General features: G+C 37.1%; 1 protein-coding gene across 1 annotated transcript in view; it reads right to left on the minus strand.

Annotated features, from left to right (window-relative positions):
• The window catches only part of enox1 (ecto-NOX disulfide-thiol exchanger 1), a 157115-nt gene that overhangs the window by 35907 nt on the left and 100160 nt on the right, over window positions 1-21048 (minus strand). The window contains exons 6-8 of the mRNA XM_067443351.1: window positions 19740-19973; window positions 9045-9257; window positions 3490-3596 (exon numbers count right to left, since the gene is read on the minus strand). Of these exons, the coding sequence (XP_067299452.1) occupies window positions 3490-3596; window positions 9045-9257; window positions 19740-19973 (554 nt within the window). The remainder of the gene's footprint in view (window positions 1-3489; window positions 3597-9044; window positions 9258-19739; window positions 19974-21048) is intronic.

The raw sequence follows: 21048 nt of genomic DNA on the forward strand, positions 1-21048 counted from the left end.
ACATTAACATTTTCTACATTTGCTGTATAAATGTGGCAGTAACATATGAAAATCACACAATGAAATGTTTTTCCGCAATTCTACTCTACTTTAACCTGGAACATTTTAATCGGATGAAGAACCAGGCAATGATTTGGCAAGCGTCGGCTCTGGTGATTGATTCCTTAACCATAAAATACAACCCAGAGGAAAAACCGAGGCTCTGCCATCTCAGTGCCGTGCAATAGTGTAAGTTCATTTGTCTAGGTCTGAAAATGGAGCGTAAAAATCACATTACACAAACTTCCAAGCCCACTGATCCTCTGATAGCCATTATAGGGATCAGCACAAAGGATGATTAATGCCACCACTGTGAAATCTTGCAGATCGGACTCTATAAAAGAAGTGCGTTTGAGCTTTACTTTATCTGTGATTGAATACATTTTATTCTAGCACTGTGTCGCCTGAACATTCATCTGTTTCTTGAAAGCAATAGTATCGGAGGAATACAAGTGGAGATCTGGATTGTTTCTGATATCATATTTCTCCCCAATTTTCACAATATTATTTTATAGGGGTTCCACACCTTTTTTTTAACCAATGAATTTCCAAGTTTTTTGCAATAGCATTTTATAGTCATTTGGGAAAACACTTGTCTGGCACCAGACAATCTTTTAAGATTGAAAAGATTGGTCTGGGGAGTCTGCTCTGTATTTTCTACTGCACAAGAGGTGTGATCAGCAGGCATATTTCAAATGACTCTATAATCAATTGGATAGTCCTTCAACCAATCAGACCACAAGAGGTGTGATCAATGGGCATAGTTCAAATGACTCTGTTCACAAGTGGATAGACCTATGATCCATCGCTTTTCTATCCATCATTGTGTTAAACCCATCAAATTTGGTTCCTGAAAATTTGGAAGCAGGATAGAAATAAGAACAGGTTTCCAGCCTGAGCTGCAGGGCAAAATCAAATCGCCGGCAGATCGGTGTGGGGTTTAACAAGTCTAGGAAAACACAGTAATGCTTTTCTACTTTCTAGCAGCGATTGTGTATATGCTGGTATAAAATGCCTAGTTCAAAACTGAGTTAAATTAAAATAGATTATTTTTCATATTTTGTAAAAACTAAAATTCCAATATCATATGTTTAGTACAAATGTACAACAAGGTTTCATTTGTTTATTTATTCATCTCAGTTAATGTTAATATCAACATTTACTAATACTACATTATTAAAATAAAAAATAAAAAGTTGTCTCTGTTAACATTATAAGTTAATCTGTTAAAAGTTGTATCTGTTAATGAACCTGAACTAACATGATCTAACAACCATCTTATTTTGTATTATTGTTAACAAAGATTAATATGTACTGTAACTCATTGCTAAAATTATTTAATGCATTCTCTAACCTTAACTAATGGAATTGTAAAGTGTTACCATATATTTTGTAAAAGCTGTCAAGTAAACAATAAAACCAAATGTATTAAATTTATTTTTTATAAATTACACATTAAAATTATTATTTAATTATTAATTATTAATTATTATTTATATAAATTATGAGTTCTGATAGCCAAAACAATGTGTTTTTTGTACGCATGTGCTTAGTTTTTTTTTTGTAACTTTTTGTATGTTTTTCATGTTGCATAATTCATATTTCATAACTGTGTTTCTGTTTAAATTTAGCTGAAAGTTTCTGATATGCTATTTAATGGTAAATTCCCACTTTGAAAACATACAAAAGGTAATTTATTAAATGGTATCTTTTGTCATGGACAGTAACAGAGGAAAACACTTTAACTTAATGCAAAAGTGTTTTAAAGCTTTAAAATATATAGCCTTTTTCCAACATCTTGTCAGAAAACCTGGAAAATATTTACTTAACTTTGTTTATAAAAATGTTTGTCTAAAGTCTTGTTCACACCAAGAGTGATAACTGTAAGAAAAATGATAACTATAACAACAACTCTATTAGTGCACACACCAAAGGGCAATATTTAAAGTATGTGCTGCAGTTTTGTTGTCTGTCACTTTAAATGCTCAAGCTCTTTAAAGGAGGATGGATTCTGATTGGCTGCCAATGTTTTTATCATTCATCAGCTGGAAAAATCATTTGGAAAGTGATTCCAACAATATTGTTATAAATACAATTGTGGTGTGCTATTCTCTTATATTTGGAACGATGTTTAGAACTATCTTTACCGCGATAACTTCCTTCCCAGCAAGCAATTTTGCGATTAAATAGGCGAATAGGCAAAATTGTGTCTGTCAGTGAAAATGTTATAGCCCCAAGAATAGACTAGTCATCTAGAACATGAACATGTCAAATAAATTAAACCAAAAATCCTTGTAACAACTTTTGACTTTGCTTACATGATGGAATATCTTGCATGTTATTTTGGCAAAAAACGACATATAACCAAATTCAAGGTAATTTTTGCTAGAAGTGAGTTACTCATAATCGGACTATATCAGTTCTATAAACGAGCTGGTGAAATGAAGGCTATTGCTTGCTAGGTTGGTGCTAACAAGCCTTAACTCTACAAACAGTGCTACATTTTTTTTTTTTTTTTTATTAAAATCCACAACAGAACTCTTCACAGGGGTGGCATCTCAACTGGCTTTCACCTCTCACAGCACCAAAGACTCTGCCGCGTCACTGATGTCTTACCTCTTGGCGGCTGTGAACTGAAATGGAATCCTTTCATAGACTTGACTCAAAGCAATTAATCAATACAGTTTCTAGGATTAGCTTTCAGTCCTCACATCACTGCTCATGATATACAGTCACGGAAAAAAGTCAGATGGCTGGAGGAAAGACTGCAGCTGGAGTTTATCACCAGTGAGGGATTTGTATATTTCAAGGTTCATTGAGTATTCTGTTTGCACTAACATGAATTTTGCATACTGGTGATGTTCCATATTATGAATATGGAAATTCCATATTGTGCATTCTAGAGAATTGAGGGGTTAGTTTATATGGTTAGTTTCATACAGGCACAATGTAGGTTAACATGCACATCCCTTTTCTTCCTCATAGAGAGCTAATTCAAATTGGATGAGTTATTAACAATTAATTCAGGCTAATCACTGATGAGCATCATTATAATCCTGCCAGTATCTGTTGCCATGGCAGCAATGGAGGTTCTTTCTAGGTGGCAATTTCAAGGCAAGCTCTTCTGCACGAGAGAGCAGAGGCTAGAAAACTGTGATGTTTGCTGTGTGAGGGCCTACAAGTCTGTACAATGAAAAGCCACAAGATACACTGCCATATAAACAGCTGCCGTGTCAGTGTACCATGAAGAGCAGGGGTCTCAAACTACTACTAGCCAGGTGGTGTTCTCCTTCGGGGGAAGTTGAACATTCACAACAAAAACATGAATTGTATTCAATATTACTGCCAAACCAGTCGAACTACAATGTAATTGTAATGAGAAATCTTGGCCCAGAGTTTGAGACCCCCGATGTAGAGTCAGCATGACAAAAGGGGTGGAGAAATACCAACCTCGCACTGCTTTCGCCAAATGTCTATGTTCTTGCGCTGCGCTTTTGAGAAATGGTCCCATGCCTTTTGCCTGGTGGCAGCGGTGAACACAGCCGTAATCTGCTCAACTTTGGTGGGTAAGGAAGTCAGACAAGACAAGCCATTTATGTAGAGCTCAGCATCTGCGCCAGCTAGAGTCAGACACATCAGGACCCTCGCAACACTTCTCTGAGAGGCTCCTGATAGTGTCTGTTGTACTTACATCTCATTAGGTGCTGTTTCAATTCCTTAGGACTGAGGAAGGCAACAGTCTAAAATGATGGATTTGCTAGAGAAGTATTCATAAAGTACTGAGTGTTTGATGTCAAACACTAATTAAGGATTTAGCTCAAAATGTAAAAAGTTTTTTTTAAAACATACTTTACATTAGATTGTTGGATTTGCATTACTATTGTAGGCAGAGGCATCATGCAATTCAAACCAAGGGGGCACTTTCAGCTCCCAAAAGCCACGCAAATATTTTTATATTTGATAATTAAACCTTTAAAACATACGATCACACCGGTGTGATTAGAACATCAAATATGAATAATGCTAGTGCACTCAAATTTCTGTGAATAAGGGAATGTGCATTGTACAAAATGGAGAAATAAGTCCCGCCTTCCCAGTAAAAACTCCAATCGCAGATTGGTAAAGTCACCGTGTTACTACAGCTGCTGTTAGAAGCTCTGTTTCCTATAGAATCAGGCAGTGTTCTGAGACGTGTTTTGCACATTAGCTTGGTCCAGATGGCCCAGTTTTTTTTGTCATTCAAGCATTTAGAAACAAAATGTATGACAGTTTAAGTCAGATTTCATTAGTGATTTTAAATATGAATTTTAATCTAAGCATGGCAAAAAAATCTGCATTTGCATTTTGGCTCATCATATATCACAACTGTTCAGTGTTTTTAACAATATAGGGCCCTATTTTAACGATCTGAGCACATGGTCTGAAGTGCATGGCGTAGATTCACTCAGTCTCTTAATGAGTCGTGGGTGTTTTGGACATAACATGCAATAAGCCAATCAGAGTCTCCCAGAATCTCTCATTCCCTTTAAAAGCCAGTTGCGCTTGCACCATGGTGGATTCTCTATTTACATGGCGGAATCTGCATGCGGAATAACTGAACGTTTCACCAGAGAAAAATAATTGTATTTTTTATATTTTAAAATGCTTGTGTGCTGCTGCTTGTCCCTGTGTATATTATAAGCAGAGTGTATGTGCGTTGTGCACCAGCCATATTACTCCCATACCCTTTAAATAACACAAACAATACTGACTTTAGACCAGATTTTTTGTGTCAGTGGCACAGTCATTTTCATTTGCCTCAAAATAGCAAACACGCTAACAATGTGCCTGAACACATCTTGTTTTCAGACCAGCACGCCAATAGGTGCACATATGGCTATTTAAACAACATGACGATGGATGTGAAAATGAAAACTGCGTCTGGCTGAAACTAGCAAAAAAAACTTGCAGCGCACATGCCGTTGCATTGCGTCAGGTGTATGATAGGCTTATGTAGTTTATGTATGTATGGCTTTTTTAGTTTTTAGCTAAAATATTTCACAAAGCCTATAGGCGATTTGTGCAGAACCATAGATTCTGCTGTCAACAACACCCCCAAGTGGTGCCCCCTCAAAAAAGTGCATGATGCCCCTGATTGAAGGATTTGGATTTGGATCAATTGTAAACTGTTGCCTTCTATTTATTAATTTGACCAATTCTATTCTTTAATAAACAATTATATGATTATCTTCTTCACTTCAACTGGCATAACTCTAAAATACATTTTCTCTTAGTATTTCATGTATATATGGCATCGAAAATGTCTAAATTCTGTGAAGCTGCCAATTGAAAATCTCCATCACACATATTCATTCAAGCAAATTACTTTTCTTGACTCTTTGGTTGAGTTGGGATATTGTCTTCTCACCTGTCCAGGCCGCAAAAAAAGATGAGTGAATCGGATGTTGGCCTACCTTTAAGTTAAGTTGAACATCTCCACATCTGCTATATGGTCAGAGTGCTTCTACTGAGACTGTACTTACCCAGGGCCCTTCTACGGGCTTTGGCTACAGTCACACTGACATGGGCAGCTAGGTCTCAATGCTGTTTGAGCATACATCATATCTCCTAGCGTACATGTGTGTATTGTATATCTGCAGTGAAGGGTTGTGAAGTGTGTAAAGGAAAGACTGTGTGGCTCTTTTCCACTACTTGTGAGCTGCCTTGCTTTCCTAGCTACATACTGTAGCCTACTGCCTTCTAAAGAACATCCGAACCTCAAGCACTTGAGAGATTTAACACGTAGGCCAAATTGATTTCACAATTGACTTTTGCTAAGCTAACAGAAACATAAACATTATATTTTTATTACCCTGCCTTCTAGAATATTAGATTCTGATTTCTTAATTGTTGGATTCAGTGATCAAATATTTTCAAATGTTCCTAGTTATGGCATGACAACTCTGGGAGCGTTTGGCATCATGGGTATGATGTTGGTATGTTTGGTCTTGGCAAAATAGGGTTGCTATACTGCTACACAACACACTGCTGTGAGCGAGTAAGACATGGTGCTGCTGTACAATAGAGCGTACATGTTTTTAGACATGCACAGATCTATACCGGTGGAGCTGGGGAAGGTGGAGGGTTTCGGAAAGTGCACTGCACTGCTAAGACAAATGCTGACAAAGTATTTAAAGGGTGAGCATGCAAGCTCATTGGCTTCTGATACAGCAACCAATCAGCTGTGACCTATAGAGAATGATGTGATTGCAAACAGATTGAGTTAATGACCTGTCAGCCTGTACCATCTTGAGTTCCATGACAGAACTTTGTATTTGTCCATGGCAATATTGTATATCGGACTGAAATCGCTGCTACTTTTAATGTCTCTCATATCACGTATGTTAGATTCACTCTCTTGTTTCATACAAATGCTACTGCTGTCTTTGTGCATCTTAGTTATCAGTTGTAGTAAAATTACCTCAAAGGACTTCAGTATTAAAGGACAACTCCGGTGAGAAATGACCCTAGGGGTAATTAACAGATGGTTACAGAGTAGATCGTTCTCTGGGCTGCGTTTTCATGAAAATCGAATGTAAAGAGTTTTATCTCTAAAAACAGATTGTCTATGGGGCACAGGGTAGACACAGGGTAGTTAAATTATATCGCTAGTTACCACTAACAAGACTCAAAATAGCCTCGCACTAACACAGTAGCATAATAAGGGTCTCTACATACAAACCGAAGCATTGAGAACTTTGTAAGTGTCCAAACAGTTTAATAAGAAGATACTTTATAAACACAGTGCATTACACGTTCACGGACAGGCGCCATCTTGAAAAACAATCTCGACGAGTCAATCCACGAGCGCTGTTCTAAGTGAGCTGGTTGATAGGAATTAAGTTTGTGAAATGTAATAACATGGACATTTTTATTTTTATTTATTTATTTTCTCTGTTGCATTTAGTGTTTTCTTCTGGAAACAACGGACCATATGAGATTCCAAGTCACAGTTCATCACTTAGCAGAGCGCTCGTGGCTCGACGAGTCAAGACTGTTTTCCAAGATGGCGCCTGTTCGTGAACGCGTAATGCGCTCTGTTTATAAAGTGTCTTCTTATTAAACTGTTTGTACTCTTACAACATTCTCAATGCTTCGGTTTGCATGTTGGGACCCTCATTATGCTTCTGTGTTAGTGTGAGGCTATTTTTAGCCTTGTTAGTTGTATTAACTAGTGATTTAATTTCACTACTCTGTGCCCCATAGACTAGTGTTATAACGTAATCTGTTTTTAGAGATAAAACTCTTTACATTCGATTTCCATGAAAACGCATCCCAGAGAACGATCAACTCTGTAACCATCTGTTAATTACCCCTAGGGTCATTTCTCACCGGAGTTGTCCTTTAATAGAACTGCAATATTGTTACCATGCGCATATTGTTGCTAGTTTGGTTGTTTTGTACATTGGACTACTGATTTCATAGCAGAAGATTTAAAATAATATACAGGTAAAATTATAAAATATTTCTAGGCAAATCAATAGTTAATGTCCTTTTAACTATTTATTTGGCAAAATAATGAACAGGATAAAAATGTACAAAACCCCTCAACTCAATGTTGCATCCTGATCACATCATATACTTTTGCAAGAGAATGCAAATGTTTTGCGAGCGAATAAAGTTTCTTGGGGCAACGCAATACTTTTGCAAGAAAGTATGAGAGAATGGCAGTTTTTTTCAGGTGAACACAATAACGGCCTTTGAATTTTTCTTTGAATTTGAATTGAATTTTTGGTCCATCATATTTTTTTCATTAGGCGGAGATCTGTAGACTAACACACAAATACAACATTTTTAAATAGACAGAACTAATGACAGTTAGTTTTATTAACATTCCATTATACACTGCCCGGCCCAATAAAACGCACTGATTTATGCATAATTCTTTGGTCAATAGCTTGTATTGACAATGCAAGAGTCAAACACACAATAAAGTCTCCTCCAGCACATCCCAAAGACTTTCACTGAATTTAATGTCTGGACTCTAAATGACTCTTAATTTTCCCTCCCAACCATTCTTTCACAGTTTGTGCCTGATGAATCGTGACATTGTCAAACTGGAATATGACCATGATGTGTCTTCTTACAGGGTTGTTTAAGAAATGAAAAGCTACACACTCCATCAATTAGGGTTAGAGGAACTGTTGGTCGAAGAACCAAACATATAACATGCTAGAAACATCATAATCACTGCAATAATGATCCTAAGTATTTATAAGTATATAATGATCTTCAGTATTTGCCTATTTAAATACAAACAGCAACTTTTTTCTTTTTGTGTCCAGGCAGTGTAGACTACAATTACATTTATTTTACATTTCTAATCATTGTATTTAGGTGTGAAATTTCACTGACAAAAAAGTCCATTGCCAATAGTGTAGTGATTGTAGTGAAGCCCAGCTCACATAGAGGTCACTTTCAAACCAAGCAGCCAACCTGGCAAATTTGCGTGACCAACTTGAACCACTTGAAATTTTCAATTGCACAGATTACTACTGAATTTACTTGATTCTCTCGAAATTTTACAGAGCAACTGTAAATGTGATGCAATTTAAAAAGGATTTTGTCACAGTGCATCATGGGATTTTATTATCTGTGAAGGATACTTGTGGTGGCTTTTATGCTGCCTACTTTTTTGAACAGCTCTGTGTAGGAAGCGCACCTATGATGCCCATGTAGGCAGCTCTCAAGGTTTTGGAACAGTGCCTGTGTCTTGCCTGTTAAAGTTAGGAGCAGTGTAGTGTATGATGTAGTTGTATAAACAAATACACTCCTACTGGCAGTGCAGTCATATCTATCAATATGAGCGAGAGACGTCCAACAATCAGATCAGAGACTGAGCCCACTTAAGGACAACTATATCATCTCCTCCGAAACAAAGGATGTGCCGTTGTCATGGCAACACTAGATAAAAATCTAATAGTAACCGGTTAGGATAGAAACAGTGAAGGCAGGAGGTATCTTACATTGTGTGAGGATGGCAAGCAGGGAATTCTTAAAGTGTTCTTTGGCCAGCTCCATCTCCTCCTCGTGCTGAGCTTTCTCGTTCATTAGGCGCCGCACGTGGCTGTTCGCCGACTGGATCATGGAGTAGAAATGGTTTGCAGTGCGTCGGTTCACCTCGCCTCTGTCGACCCACGTGAACAGCACTGTTGATGCTTCGCTGAACTTGTTGTCATCTGGAGAAATGAATGAGGAAAACTGTCAAAGGGGAAAGCTGTCATTTTTACTTCAACTACTGATAACGGAGACTGCTGTTACACTAACTTTGTTGGCTTGACAAAGCCAGCGTACAGCATAACTACCTACGGGTTACATACCCTTCTTCACACTTCAAAATCTCCCAGTTTTCACATTATACAAGACTCATAATAACCTTCAAACTTTGAATCTCTTTTTTAGACTGCTCAAGTATTCGAACTACCGTACACGAGTCTTATAACCTTCAGAATTCTTGACTTTACTACAGATTTAGACAAGAATTGTTTTGACAGACTTTACTGTGTAAATACTGTGTCATTGTAAGAGCATATTTTACATGATTTAGATTTAGCACTTCTATAAAAGAGAGTAAAAATAAGGTTTGGGACTAGGGCCACGCCACTACCAATCACCTGACTTCTCAAAACCTTCTTATATCTGGCCAACCTTATGGTGTGTGCACACCAAAGGCAAATTTAATTATTTGTGCAAGTAGATTATATACAAAGTCAATGCATAGACGAACATAGATGTGAACTTGCGCTGGGCGATGCGAATGATGCAATTTAGGGTGACATGCAATATTCGTCTCAATCGCATCTTCTGCGCAACATTTGAATAACATTTGCATGACACTTTATCAAACTGGCCACCCGTCATCCTCAAGTAGTGCTTGAATCGGCTATAATCCAGGCTTTGGATGGTGCTGTAAACCCAGACATGCCCATTAAGACACTTCTCATCGTGCAATGTTTTTATTCATTGAAGTGACAGGAAAAACAAGTAACGAGACTAAGTGATTAATGACTAAGTGAGTAGCGCGATGTGAATATTCGCTTCGCTTTTGGTGTGCACGCACCATTGCAGTACTATTTGTCTCATTCTCTTCCTTCCCATCCCTCTCGCATCAATTCAACCATGCTTATCATCCCCTCTTCTCTCCCCTCAGAAGGTTTCTCCAGGTTGTTTCGTGGGGTGGGGGGTCCTTAGTACTCTGTCTACATTTAACTGAGATGAAGCACGGGTCACCAACACCAGACACCCAGATCAATCTGACCCCTGAATTTTACTCACATCATTGGCAGATAATTTTGCTTGTTTTAAGCAAAAACTCACTTCATTTTCATTTTATTTTTAAGAAAACAGGGAAAAATATCTCATGTCATTTTACTTATAATAATAAATAATAATAATGTGTTCGATTTATATAGCGCTTTTCAAGGCACTCAAAGCGCTTTACATTGAAGGGGGGAATCTCCTCAACCACCACCAATGTGCAGCATCCACCTGGATGATGCGACGGCAGCCATATTGCGCCAGAGAGGAGACAATCAGTGAGGAAGCCAATCAGGATATGGGGATTGTTAGGAGGCCATGATGGACAGGGGCCAATGGGCAAATTTGGCCAGGATGCCGGGGTTAAACCCCTACTCTTTTTCCGAAAGACATAGAAGGATCCGAAGGACCTTGGTTTAACGTCTCATCCGAAAGACGGTGCTCTTTGTCAGTATAGTGTCCCCATCACTATACTGGGGCATTAGGACCCACACAGACCACAGGGTGAGCGCCCCCTGCTGGCCTCACTAACACCTCTACCAGCAGCTACCTGGTTTTCCCAGTTGGTCTCCCATCCAGGTACTGACCAGGCTCAGCCCTGCTTAGCATCAGTGGGAAACCAGTCTTGGGCTACAGGGTGATATGGCTGCTGGTTTTTTTTTACTAGATACTTATCTAGTAAATGCATCTCGATTTAAGAATTTTTTGATATTTAGACTAGAAACCAGACAAAATGACTTGATTTGTTGCATTGCTCTCCATATTCATCCCTAACTTTATTCATAAAATAATTCTCCAACATTCATGGCTGTGGTTCTTCCTCGTGAATAGGTGCTGTACTGAGAGGAAAAGAAAGGAGAGGGAGAAGAGATTAGAACTCATAGGCACACTAAACACAGCTCTAACTTTAAAGCAGGGGTGTCCAGCTTGCCCCAACACACCTACTGGAAGTTTCTAGTAAGCCTAGTAAGACCTTTATTAGCTGGATCAGTGTGTTTAATTAAGGTTGGAGCTAAACTCTGCAGGACAGAGGCATTCCAGGAGCAGGATTGGACACCCCTGCTTTAGAGCCTCATTTAAAGACTATTTCCGTGCATTGTCTTTTCCTATTGGACAAGAACATCAACTCATCAGTGTGTTCAGTCACGGCTCGTGAATCAGTAACTAACCCTGCATTTTTCCTGTCTAAACATGAAGTGTAATTCCAGCCTGAGCAGCTGAGACATGAAGCGTTCAGTGTGGCCTCTCCCAAGCTTCAGTAATCTGCTCCCTGTGGACCTGTGTGAAATACATTACTGAAATTGGAAGAATAATTGAATTTTGCCTCAAAGTCAGTGCAGTAGGGCTGGCAGTAAATTCGATCCCTCCCTTAATGAGATCCTGTACACGGCAACATCATCATTCCCTGCATCTTTGCGCTTTTCACCAGACTGTTATTGCTTCATCTCACCACATAAAAAAATTATTCCAGCCAACAAGGAGAATGACATCATGAGAGATGTAACAGTTATACCAAACATCTATGCCAGCTCCTTAAAATATGTCTTCAAATTGTTTAATTTGAAATGTGATATCTGTTTTAGTCCTTTTTTCAATTAAATAAATGTTATTCCCATGTGCAGTTGGTAAGAGACCCAAAGGACTCAGAGCGATTGAGATCAAGAGCAGGTATGTTATTAAGGTGGCACTCAAACTTCCCAGCTAATTAAAGGAAATTGAATTCCCCCAACCCTCTGGCAAAAATGCCATCTGACGGGAATTAAAATAATTTCCACAGTCAAATGAGCCTGCTCTGCCAATCTCATACCTAATGAGAGCCTCCATAAGAAATGCAAACGTGAAATCTCCTCACTCTCCTTCAAAATTCCCAGCATTCAGTCATCCGACCTCTCCGTAACTCAGACACTATGTAAGCCGCTATGTTACTGCCAATTCAGTCAGTTTCAGTTATGGTCGGGAAATTAGCTTTGTTTTAAACATTGCTCATATTAATTTTTCCATGAAAGCATAATGCGGCAATGAGCATTTACTTGCCAGAAAGCATTAACCAGGGGCTGTCTGAATGAATAGCATTAAAGTGTTTCCAAATGCAAGAGACAGAAAGCAGCAAGGGATAAGAGTCTCTCTTTTTTTTTTTAGCCGAAGAACGGCCAGATTTGAGGATGAGTGAAACAATGCATTATCTATTCACTCTCAAAAATGTTCCACTTCCATCACTTTCAAACTCCTCTTTTTTTCTGAAACATCATGAACATTTTCACAATTTAATTTTTTATTACATCTATCAAAACATTGTAATGTGTTTAAATTACAGTAACATTGTGGAATACAATGACAAATTTGATCCGAAATACATACACAATGCAATAATGTTTTCACACCTTTTACATAATTTGATTGATAAACAAAAATGTATAATATTAATTAATGAACTGTAGAATTGTTGTTTGTTGTGGAACGCTATAATTCAGGGAACAGTCATTATTTGTGTAAAACTAATATAATTCGATTCCACACAATACATTTAATTAATTGATTAGTGATTAAAAAAAATCATAAAATTAAATAATTACTTTTTTTATGATGGATTTTCATATTAGGGCAAACCAAAATCTATACATAAAAAGCTCAAATTAATGATGAAGGTATAGTCAAATGTTTTCAACAAATATATTAAAGCGGTCATTTATGATGTTTTGCACTTATAATGTTAGAATGCTTTTAACATAAAAAAATGTCATAATTTATAAATAAAAGGCATTTTTTCTTAGCCTTAGCCTTCCTTAGCATTTTTCCTTAGATTGAACGCTCTGTTTTAAGGGGCGTGTCTGCTGTGAGACTTCAGTGTAAACACCCACTGCTGTGATTGGCTAACGTTTTTCCATTTAAAATAGCCCATTATTACTCTCTTAGCGCGTAAAAAGGTTGCAGAGATGAACATTAACCAATCGCAACAATTCAAACAAAAACCCCAGAGAAGCGGTGGAAAACAACGAATGGCGAACAACGTCCTCTCAGTGGCTGCCAGCAAACAACAACAGTCCCAATTTTGTAGCTCTGACTGTTAGACTAGTAACAAACATAATAAAATAAAATCTAAATGTAATAGTACAGTTAACATGATTTGTGGGTGGAGAAGCGGCGAACAGACAATTCCAGCGTCCTCTCCCCCTCTTTGCCTAGCAACATCCCAACATCTAATATGTCAAAAGCTCAAGGAAAATTGTATTTCTTAGTTCACGACTGCTTTAAAAAATGTTAACACTTTAGTACGAGGAGCGCATATTTTTTTAGCTTTAACTACTGCCTCAATACACTCCTAATTACTGCTTATTAATAGTTAGTTGTTGGTTGTTGGTAAGTTTAGTTATGGGGATTAAGGGATGTAGAATAAGGTCATGCAGAAGAAGGCATTGCTATGTGTTCTGTAAAAAAAATTTGGTTGGTTTAGCTTAAAGGTGCCCTAGAATGGGTTGAAACAATATGTTAAATTGTTCTCTGATATCTACATAGAGGGTGTGTGGCTTATTTAAGGGCAACATTTGTCCAGATACAGTTTTACAGGTCCATTTACAACCCTATAAATTGTCCCTATAGGATGTAATGATCCCAGCGATTGCGTCACAGTTGGCATTATGTTGAGAATCACTTATTTTTCCGTGGTGCTTTTGATTTACGAGATTTACATAAGAAGTAGGAGGCAATGGAGTTTGAGACTCACAGTATGTGATGACCATGTACTGAACTCTTTTTTTCACTATGGCAAGGTTAATTCAATTTTTCATTCTAGGGCACCTTTAAAAAAAGTAAGTAACCTGGTCGCCTTAAAATTTTGAGTTTATTGAAATTAACATTTTTAGTTGATACAATAAAGGACATTGGTTTAATAAATAGAAACTCAACTATCTGAACCACATAAAAATTGTGATAAATCATGAAAATAGCACCATTTGGCATGTTTCACTGCGTCATCACAAATAAAACACAATTACCCAATATGCTTACAAAATATTTCAATAATAAAAATATTGCACATAAATATTGCACATTCTCAAAAATGCACATTGTATTAACAAAATGTTAAGGCAACCAGGTAACTTATTTTTGCAGTGTACTAATATGCACTAATAAACAGCCAATATATAATATGCATGCTATATATGCATCCTATAATACGCATGCTAATAATGAGAATTAAACCTTAAAATAAAGTGTTACCAAAAAAAATCTGCAAATGTAATAAAAAATGTATCTTTGGAACACAAATCTGCCCAAAAATGTTCCCTAACACAAAGACTGAAGTCCATTTGCATATTATGGATACTTAAAAGGCTGTAGTCAAAAATATTTGTGTAGAACTAATTAGCAGAATGGATTGGGTTTAAACAAAGGTTTTGTTGAAGAGGCAATTAGATGTCAGGCATGAGCAAAACCGTGCCAGACACCAGAATATCGAAACCCCGTCTGAGATGTTTTGTCTGTTGCCTCGTGGGCTCAATAAACATGAGAACATACAGACAGAGCTCTGGATGTGCCACGCAGGGAGAATGGGAAGTGCTTGACATGGGAAGTGCTGTGATTGCTGATGAGGTGGAGGCTGCAGTCAAGTCCCCATCATCGAAATGAAAGCAGTCTCTCCAGAGAGACAAGAGCTCAGAGAGGCATGGAAACCACCGCAGCCAGCATAACTCAACCATCACTACCTTCCTGGAGCCGCTAGCTGTAATCAAATCACACCATGGGAAAACAGCTGTCAGCCAGGAACTGGCTCTGAAATTAAAATGTGAAAGGTGACGTTACAAATATGTGTGAACGTCAAAGGGTGTGATGGATTGGCGTAACTCTGAGGTGGAAACAGAGCATGTGGCAGCTTGAAAATAATCCCGTATATTGAAAATTTGACGTACTGTATGAGCTTTCAAAGCTCTCAAGATTTACAAATAAATGTGGTTAAATATTAAACCTTACACTGCCTATTCCTGTCTGTCTGAAATTGATCTGCAAAAACATTTAAAGCCAACACTGTTGACCCAACTGGCCACTTTAATATCTCATTTTGTTCTTTTAGACAATAATTTGATTAAAAGAAGAGCAAATGGATACTTCCGCTTAAGTCTCCAGCTTCTCAGAGTTTCCTGAGATAATGTTCCAATAAATTTCACCCATATCTTCTCTAGAGTTTGACAAAATATTTCAAATGAAGCACATTTAAGTAGATTAAATCTATTTAGTCAACATTGGAAACCCTTTGGCTTTACAGGAGCCTGGTACTGAGTAGTGTTGTCACGATACTGGAATTTCCAACTTTGATTCAATACCTTGAAAAATATTGATATTCGATACCATTTCCGATACCATGTGGAAAACTGGCATATATATACTTTGCACTAGTGTTGTCACGATACCAAAATTATGACTTCGATACGATATCAGACTAAAATATCGATATATCGATACTAAATCGATACCACAGTAAAAAAATAAATAAATAAGATAAGATGCTTAATATGACAACAGAACTTGTTATTATTCATTGTTATTTTTTACTAAAAATTAATGTGGCCAGCATGTTCCTTAGGGTTGGGCATCGTTTTGATTTGAACAATTATTGATCAATTGATCAATTACTATTAAAATTATCTCACAAATTTTTGTTATCTCAATGTATTTTTTACAATGGGGTAACATAATTGTGTTGCAATAGCTTAGGCTACACACAGCACAAGAAAGCTTGATTTCGAATGGTAAATTGAATTAAAAAAGACGAGTAAACAGTAATAAAATAAGAACAAATAAACAGATTACAAACAATAGCACAAATAAATGCAATAGAATAGAAGATACAAATTAAACAGACTGCTTTATTTTTTCAGGTAGGTCTAACATTCAGATAAGAAACTGAATTAAAAAAATGCATAGTAATTACATTTAAAACAACATTGAATGTTCTTTGTAAAAAATTCAATAGCGTACAGATGAAACTATTAAAGTTACACAAGTTGATCAGCCAAGAGCAGTGTGATCGTTTGTCTTTTTGTAGTTTGAATAGCAAATGACTGCGGTCCCTTTAAGACTAAAGGACGCATGGATCCTAAACAGTGTTCCTGTTCCTCGTTCTTCCTGAACTGTTTGCGACTGTGTTTACGTTAATACTCTTCCAGATGTGCACTGATAATTCTTTGAGTGTATTTGACCAATAATAAGCTGGAAAAAGAAGCAAATGTTTGCACTTGTATCATGTCAGAGGCGGCTTTATTACGGTAGGCTATGTGTGTGTGCGCGCTTCAGATGTGGAGCACGAAATCTGCGGGGATTAGTAGAATTAATTTATGTGCAATCCCACGCGAAATTCAGACCGATCACACACTAACACTAACACACTGTCATGAGGAAAAAGTCCAGCAGAACGCGCGTTCGCCCGCTTCGCCGTGCTCAGAGGTTAACCGGGCTGAGGGAGAATATGCCGGTGTGTGTCAACTCGCTGACGGTCAGAGAGGAGAGCGCAGCTGATATCGATACTGTAAAAACTGAGAATCGTTCAGATATTCCAGTATCGATATATATCGAAATATCGATATTTTTGACAACACTACTTTGCACTATTGGATTTTTTATTGTTTTTTTGTTTGCAATTTGTTTACTGATTCTTATTTTATCACTGACAAAATACAAAATGACAAACAAATTGAAAACATAGCACAAATAAATAAAACAGAATAAAGTGACAATAAACATGGCTTTCAGTTTTTCAGTGGAGGGTTTAACAGTATTCAGGTAAGAAATACTGCAGAAATTAAAGTAACCAAATGTAAAATAACACTAGATATTTTTCATTGTAAAAAATAATACATACAGATTAAGGCTTAGTATTAAAAATACAAAAGTTGAGCGCAATAAGCCACAAAAATGAAGACAATTTGGTATCCACAAGACCTGTGGGAATTACTAAAATTATGCGCAATACAAGCACTATTTGTGAATTAGATGAGCGAGTGAGTCTTTATATTTTAAAGAGTTATATGCCATGAACAACTTAATTATTATACAGTATGACTGATCTGACTGCACAGACACTATTGGATGAGAACTGAACTGAGCTGGACGATGACATCACTGTTTTCCTGCAGAACTGCTTTATCGATGAAATGATTGAAAGCCGCATTTCCACCACAGGAACTTTCCGGAACTAAGGACTTCGGGGTGGTACTTGTTTCATTTCCACCACAAGGACCAGGGTCTAAATTAAGTTCCAGGTAAAAATTTCCCCCTGCTCAGATGGTCCTTTTTCAAAGTTCAGGAACTTTCGGGGTTTGGACTTGGGCACTAAAAATGCTAATTGGTTGAGTTCACGCTGCATTTTGATTGATTGAGTTCATGCAGCATTTTATTTCATTTTTTTATATAAATAAAGGTGACTTCACTTCAAATACTTTTGAAAATCCATTGTTTAGTACATTATTGTTTAGTTCATTGTTTAGATCATGTCACAGTTGTAAACACAGCGTCTTTCTTTTTCCATGAGTGGGTTTGGTGTCAAGAGCGGCTTTATGTCTGCATGGACCGTTAAAGAACACAACACACACACACACACGTCTTTTGGAAATCCTGAAGAATTCAACCAGTCAGACGACGACTTCGAAACTCCTGATGTGTTTTCCACTTTGTGTGCCTTATGCAGAAAGATTGAGGGCAAAGGGTAGGGAAATAAAATAAAACTAAACTTACTTAAACAAGCTGTAGAAAAAATTATATATCATTTGGTTCTCAGAATAAACATAACAAATATAAACATGGTTAAATATTTAAAAAAAAAAAATTAAAGATCTGTTGCTAATGCAACTGGCCACTTGTGCCCATCAAAAATCTCTTTAATATCTAATTTGTTGATTAAGGCGCTTCAGCGCTGGGAAGATGAATCTGTATTTAAACTGGGTCATCAATGTAGTAGAAATGTGAAATTATTTTTGAATTTGGTGCCTTCTAGACTGAGAAAAGACAGAAAATGTATTTTTGTCTCATGGGGATGAAAGACTACAATTCCCAGAATGCTGCCCTGCTGTGAGGCCACTCCCAAAGCCACCAACTTGATTACTGTGACTGAGTTGGAGAAGACACTACAATTAAAAACTGAACGTGTCTGTTCAATATAATGAGTGAGTCACCGAGCGAGTATCACAGCACTGAGCACTAACTGCAGGAGTGAGATAAATGAGCTGATGAGCTCTCGTGATGAGAGCTGAGGTAATCGCGACTACACTCGCGGCATACATTCACAACGCAAGTTCAGTCTGGCGCGTTTCAGTTCATGCCTTTGCAAGCTTAACTTTCATAGAAATTAATCTGAGAAGTTAGAAGACTTACATTGCTCACCATAGCTCCGTTTAAATGAGTGCCAGCTCCGTTTAACTGAGTGCCTGTAGCTACGAGCTGAGCTCTGAGTGTGATCTCCATCCCCCATGCGTGAGTTCAAAACATGCGGAAATGGCTCCCTCTGCTGGCTGTAGTCTTTAGCCTTTGGTCAAACATTCCTCCTATGATGCAAATATAGTCAATTTGCATCAGAGGAGGAATTTTTCCAGAAATAAAATGCATAAATCTCTTGTCTCAGGGGGATATGAGGGGGGAAAGCACAATCATTTGAATATCATGAATATACTCCAGGGTTTCTACAGATACAAAGCCATATGCTAATCGCTGAAGTAAACCCTTTAAATTATCTAAACTGCTCTCCAAAGCTCCATACTTTTAAGGCATGTCAAAAATTTTAGGAAACATCTGAAAGTTAATACTAAAATGAGACTCCAGTGAAACTGCTAAACTAGGTCTCCAGCACTATGATAAAGCACACTATCATAAACTCTTGCACAGTATCCTATTTCTAGATTAGACTCAGTCAAATATCAAATCATTTAAGCACATTTGCATTTAGCAAATGAAAACTATTTAGTCAACCTTGGAAACCCTTTGCCTTTACAGGAGCCTGGTACTGAGTGTTCACTTCATTGGCAATCATTGGTCTCATTGAAGCTGATGAATGGAACTAGCTGATCATATAAACACACCAGTCGCACAGAATAAACAACAGCTGGGGCTGTTCGGCTGGAAGCTGGAAGCTGCAGATGGGAATGAGGACTGTAAGAGCCTCAAAACTATGTAGCCACTCATTTATGTCTTTCACATCATCAGAGAGCAGTTGTGGACAGCTGTGAAATGTCTGAAGGAAAGCAGACCTGGCTGTGTAGGTCATCTTACCACAGTTTGCCTTCATTAGAAGCATAAAAGTCCTGCCTTGAAGCTTTTCCAAAGAACCCGCATTTATTTTCTGTGCACTACATTAATGATGACAAATCTGTGCTTTAAAGGGTAGATGAGATCATGGCACCACAGTCTGTGGGAAAGCTTACCTTTTAGTTTCTCAGCCAAAAGAGCTGCCTCGTGCTCAGAGTAGTGCATTATGGGAGGAGGTGATGGAGGTCTCATGCGCTCCTCATGGATTTTCCGTCGGTGCCGCTCCTCTCGTGCCAGCAATCTTTGTTTGCACTCCCACTCATACAAGTCATCTCTCGCCTGAGCAAAATCTACATGTATGCGGCCCGAATCCTTTTTATCAGTGCTGGAGCCAATGCGCATCCGATAGCCTAGGACAACAAACATTGTTCAGCAAACACAGCTATCATTCAGGATACTTGCATCAAATATCAGTACATGTGCACCTGAAAATGTGAGCTGCTGCGGACTGCCAATCACACGGCACATGGAGCGCATTTACATGCAATGTTCAAAATTAATCATCAATTCAAATTCAAATTATATTAATATATTATATGAATTTGAATTATACATTATAATAATCTACATTAGAGATGCACGATACTACATTTCTCCACTTATACACGTTAGCCGATAGCCTATTATTCAGAATTATGATTTCTACCGATGTTTGATTTATCTTAAGGGGCGAAAACCTATAAAACACTATAATATTAGGTATTATATTTAACAGCTATATATTTTCAGATATACAGTAATTACTAAAATGTACAAAAACTAAAAAAAAGTTGCATATAATGTATATATATATATATATATATATATATATATATATATATATATATATATATATATATATATATATACATATATATATATATATATATATATATATATATATATATATATATATATATATATATATATATATATAATTATTGCACTAAACGTTATATTATGTTGCTCTTGTGACTTAATATTTTTTTAATCAAGTAGCGCAATTACAATTACTGAAATTTAAATACATTTTTTACTTGCTTTATTCTCTTTTGTGAAAAATGAACACTTGCAGACAAGAAGCTCCAATCTAGGCTCGTGTAAAAAAAAAAAAAAAAAGGTAACCTCTTTATTAGACGTTACAGCCATTAAAATAGTTCAGTTTCATTTTTAATGCCAAAGTACTAGTTATATTTCGTTGCATTTATTTATTAAGGTAATTTAAAAATATATATATATATTTAAATGTTTAAAAATTTTTTTTTTGTTTTTTACAATAAAGTTACCTCACATTTAAGGGAGTCAAAAAGCCATTTATATATAAAATGGACAGAATTTGAAAGATGGGACTTTGTTTCTTCAGAAATGTGATTATTGGATGGGATGTGCGCAACAAATTATGTTTGGTGTAAAAAAGCGCAAACCTGGCAAGTTCTGGTTTGAACT

Source organism: Pseudorasbora parva, chromosome 5 (genome assembly GCF_024679245.1).
Source record: "Pseudorasbora parva isolate DD20220531a chromosome 5, ASM2467924v1, whole genome shotgun sequence".
NCBI lineage: Eukaryota > Metazoa > Chordata > Actinopteri > Cypriniformes > Gobionidae > Pseudorasbora > Pseudorasbora parva.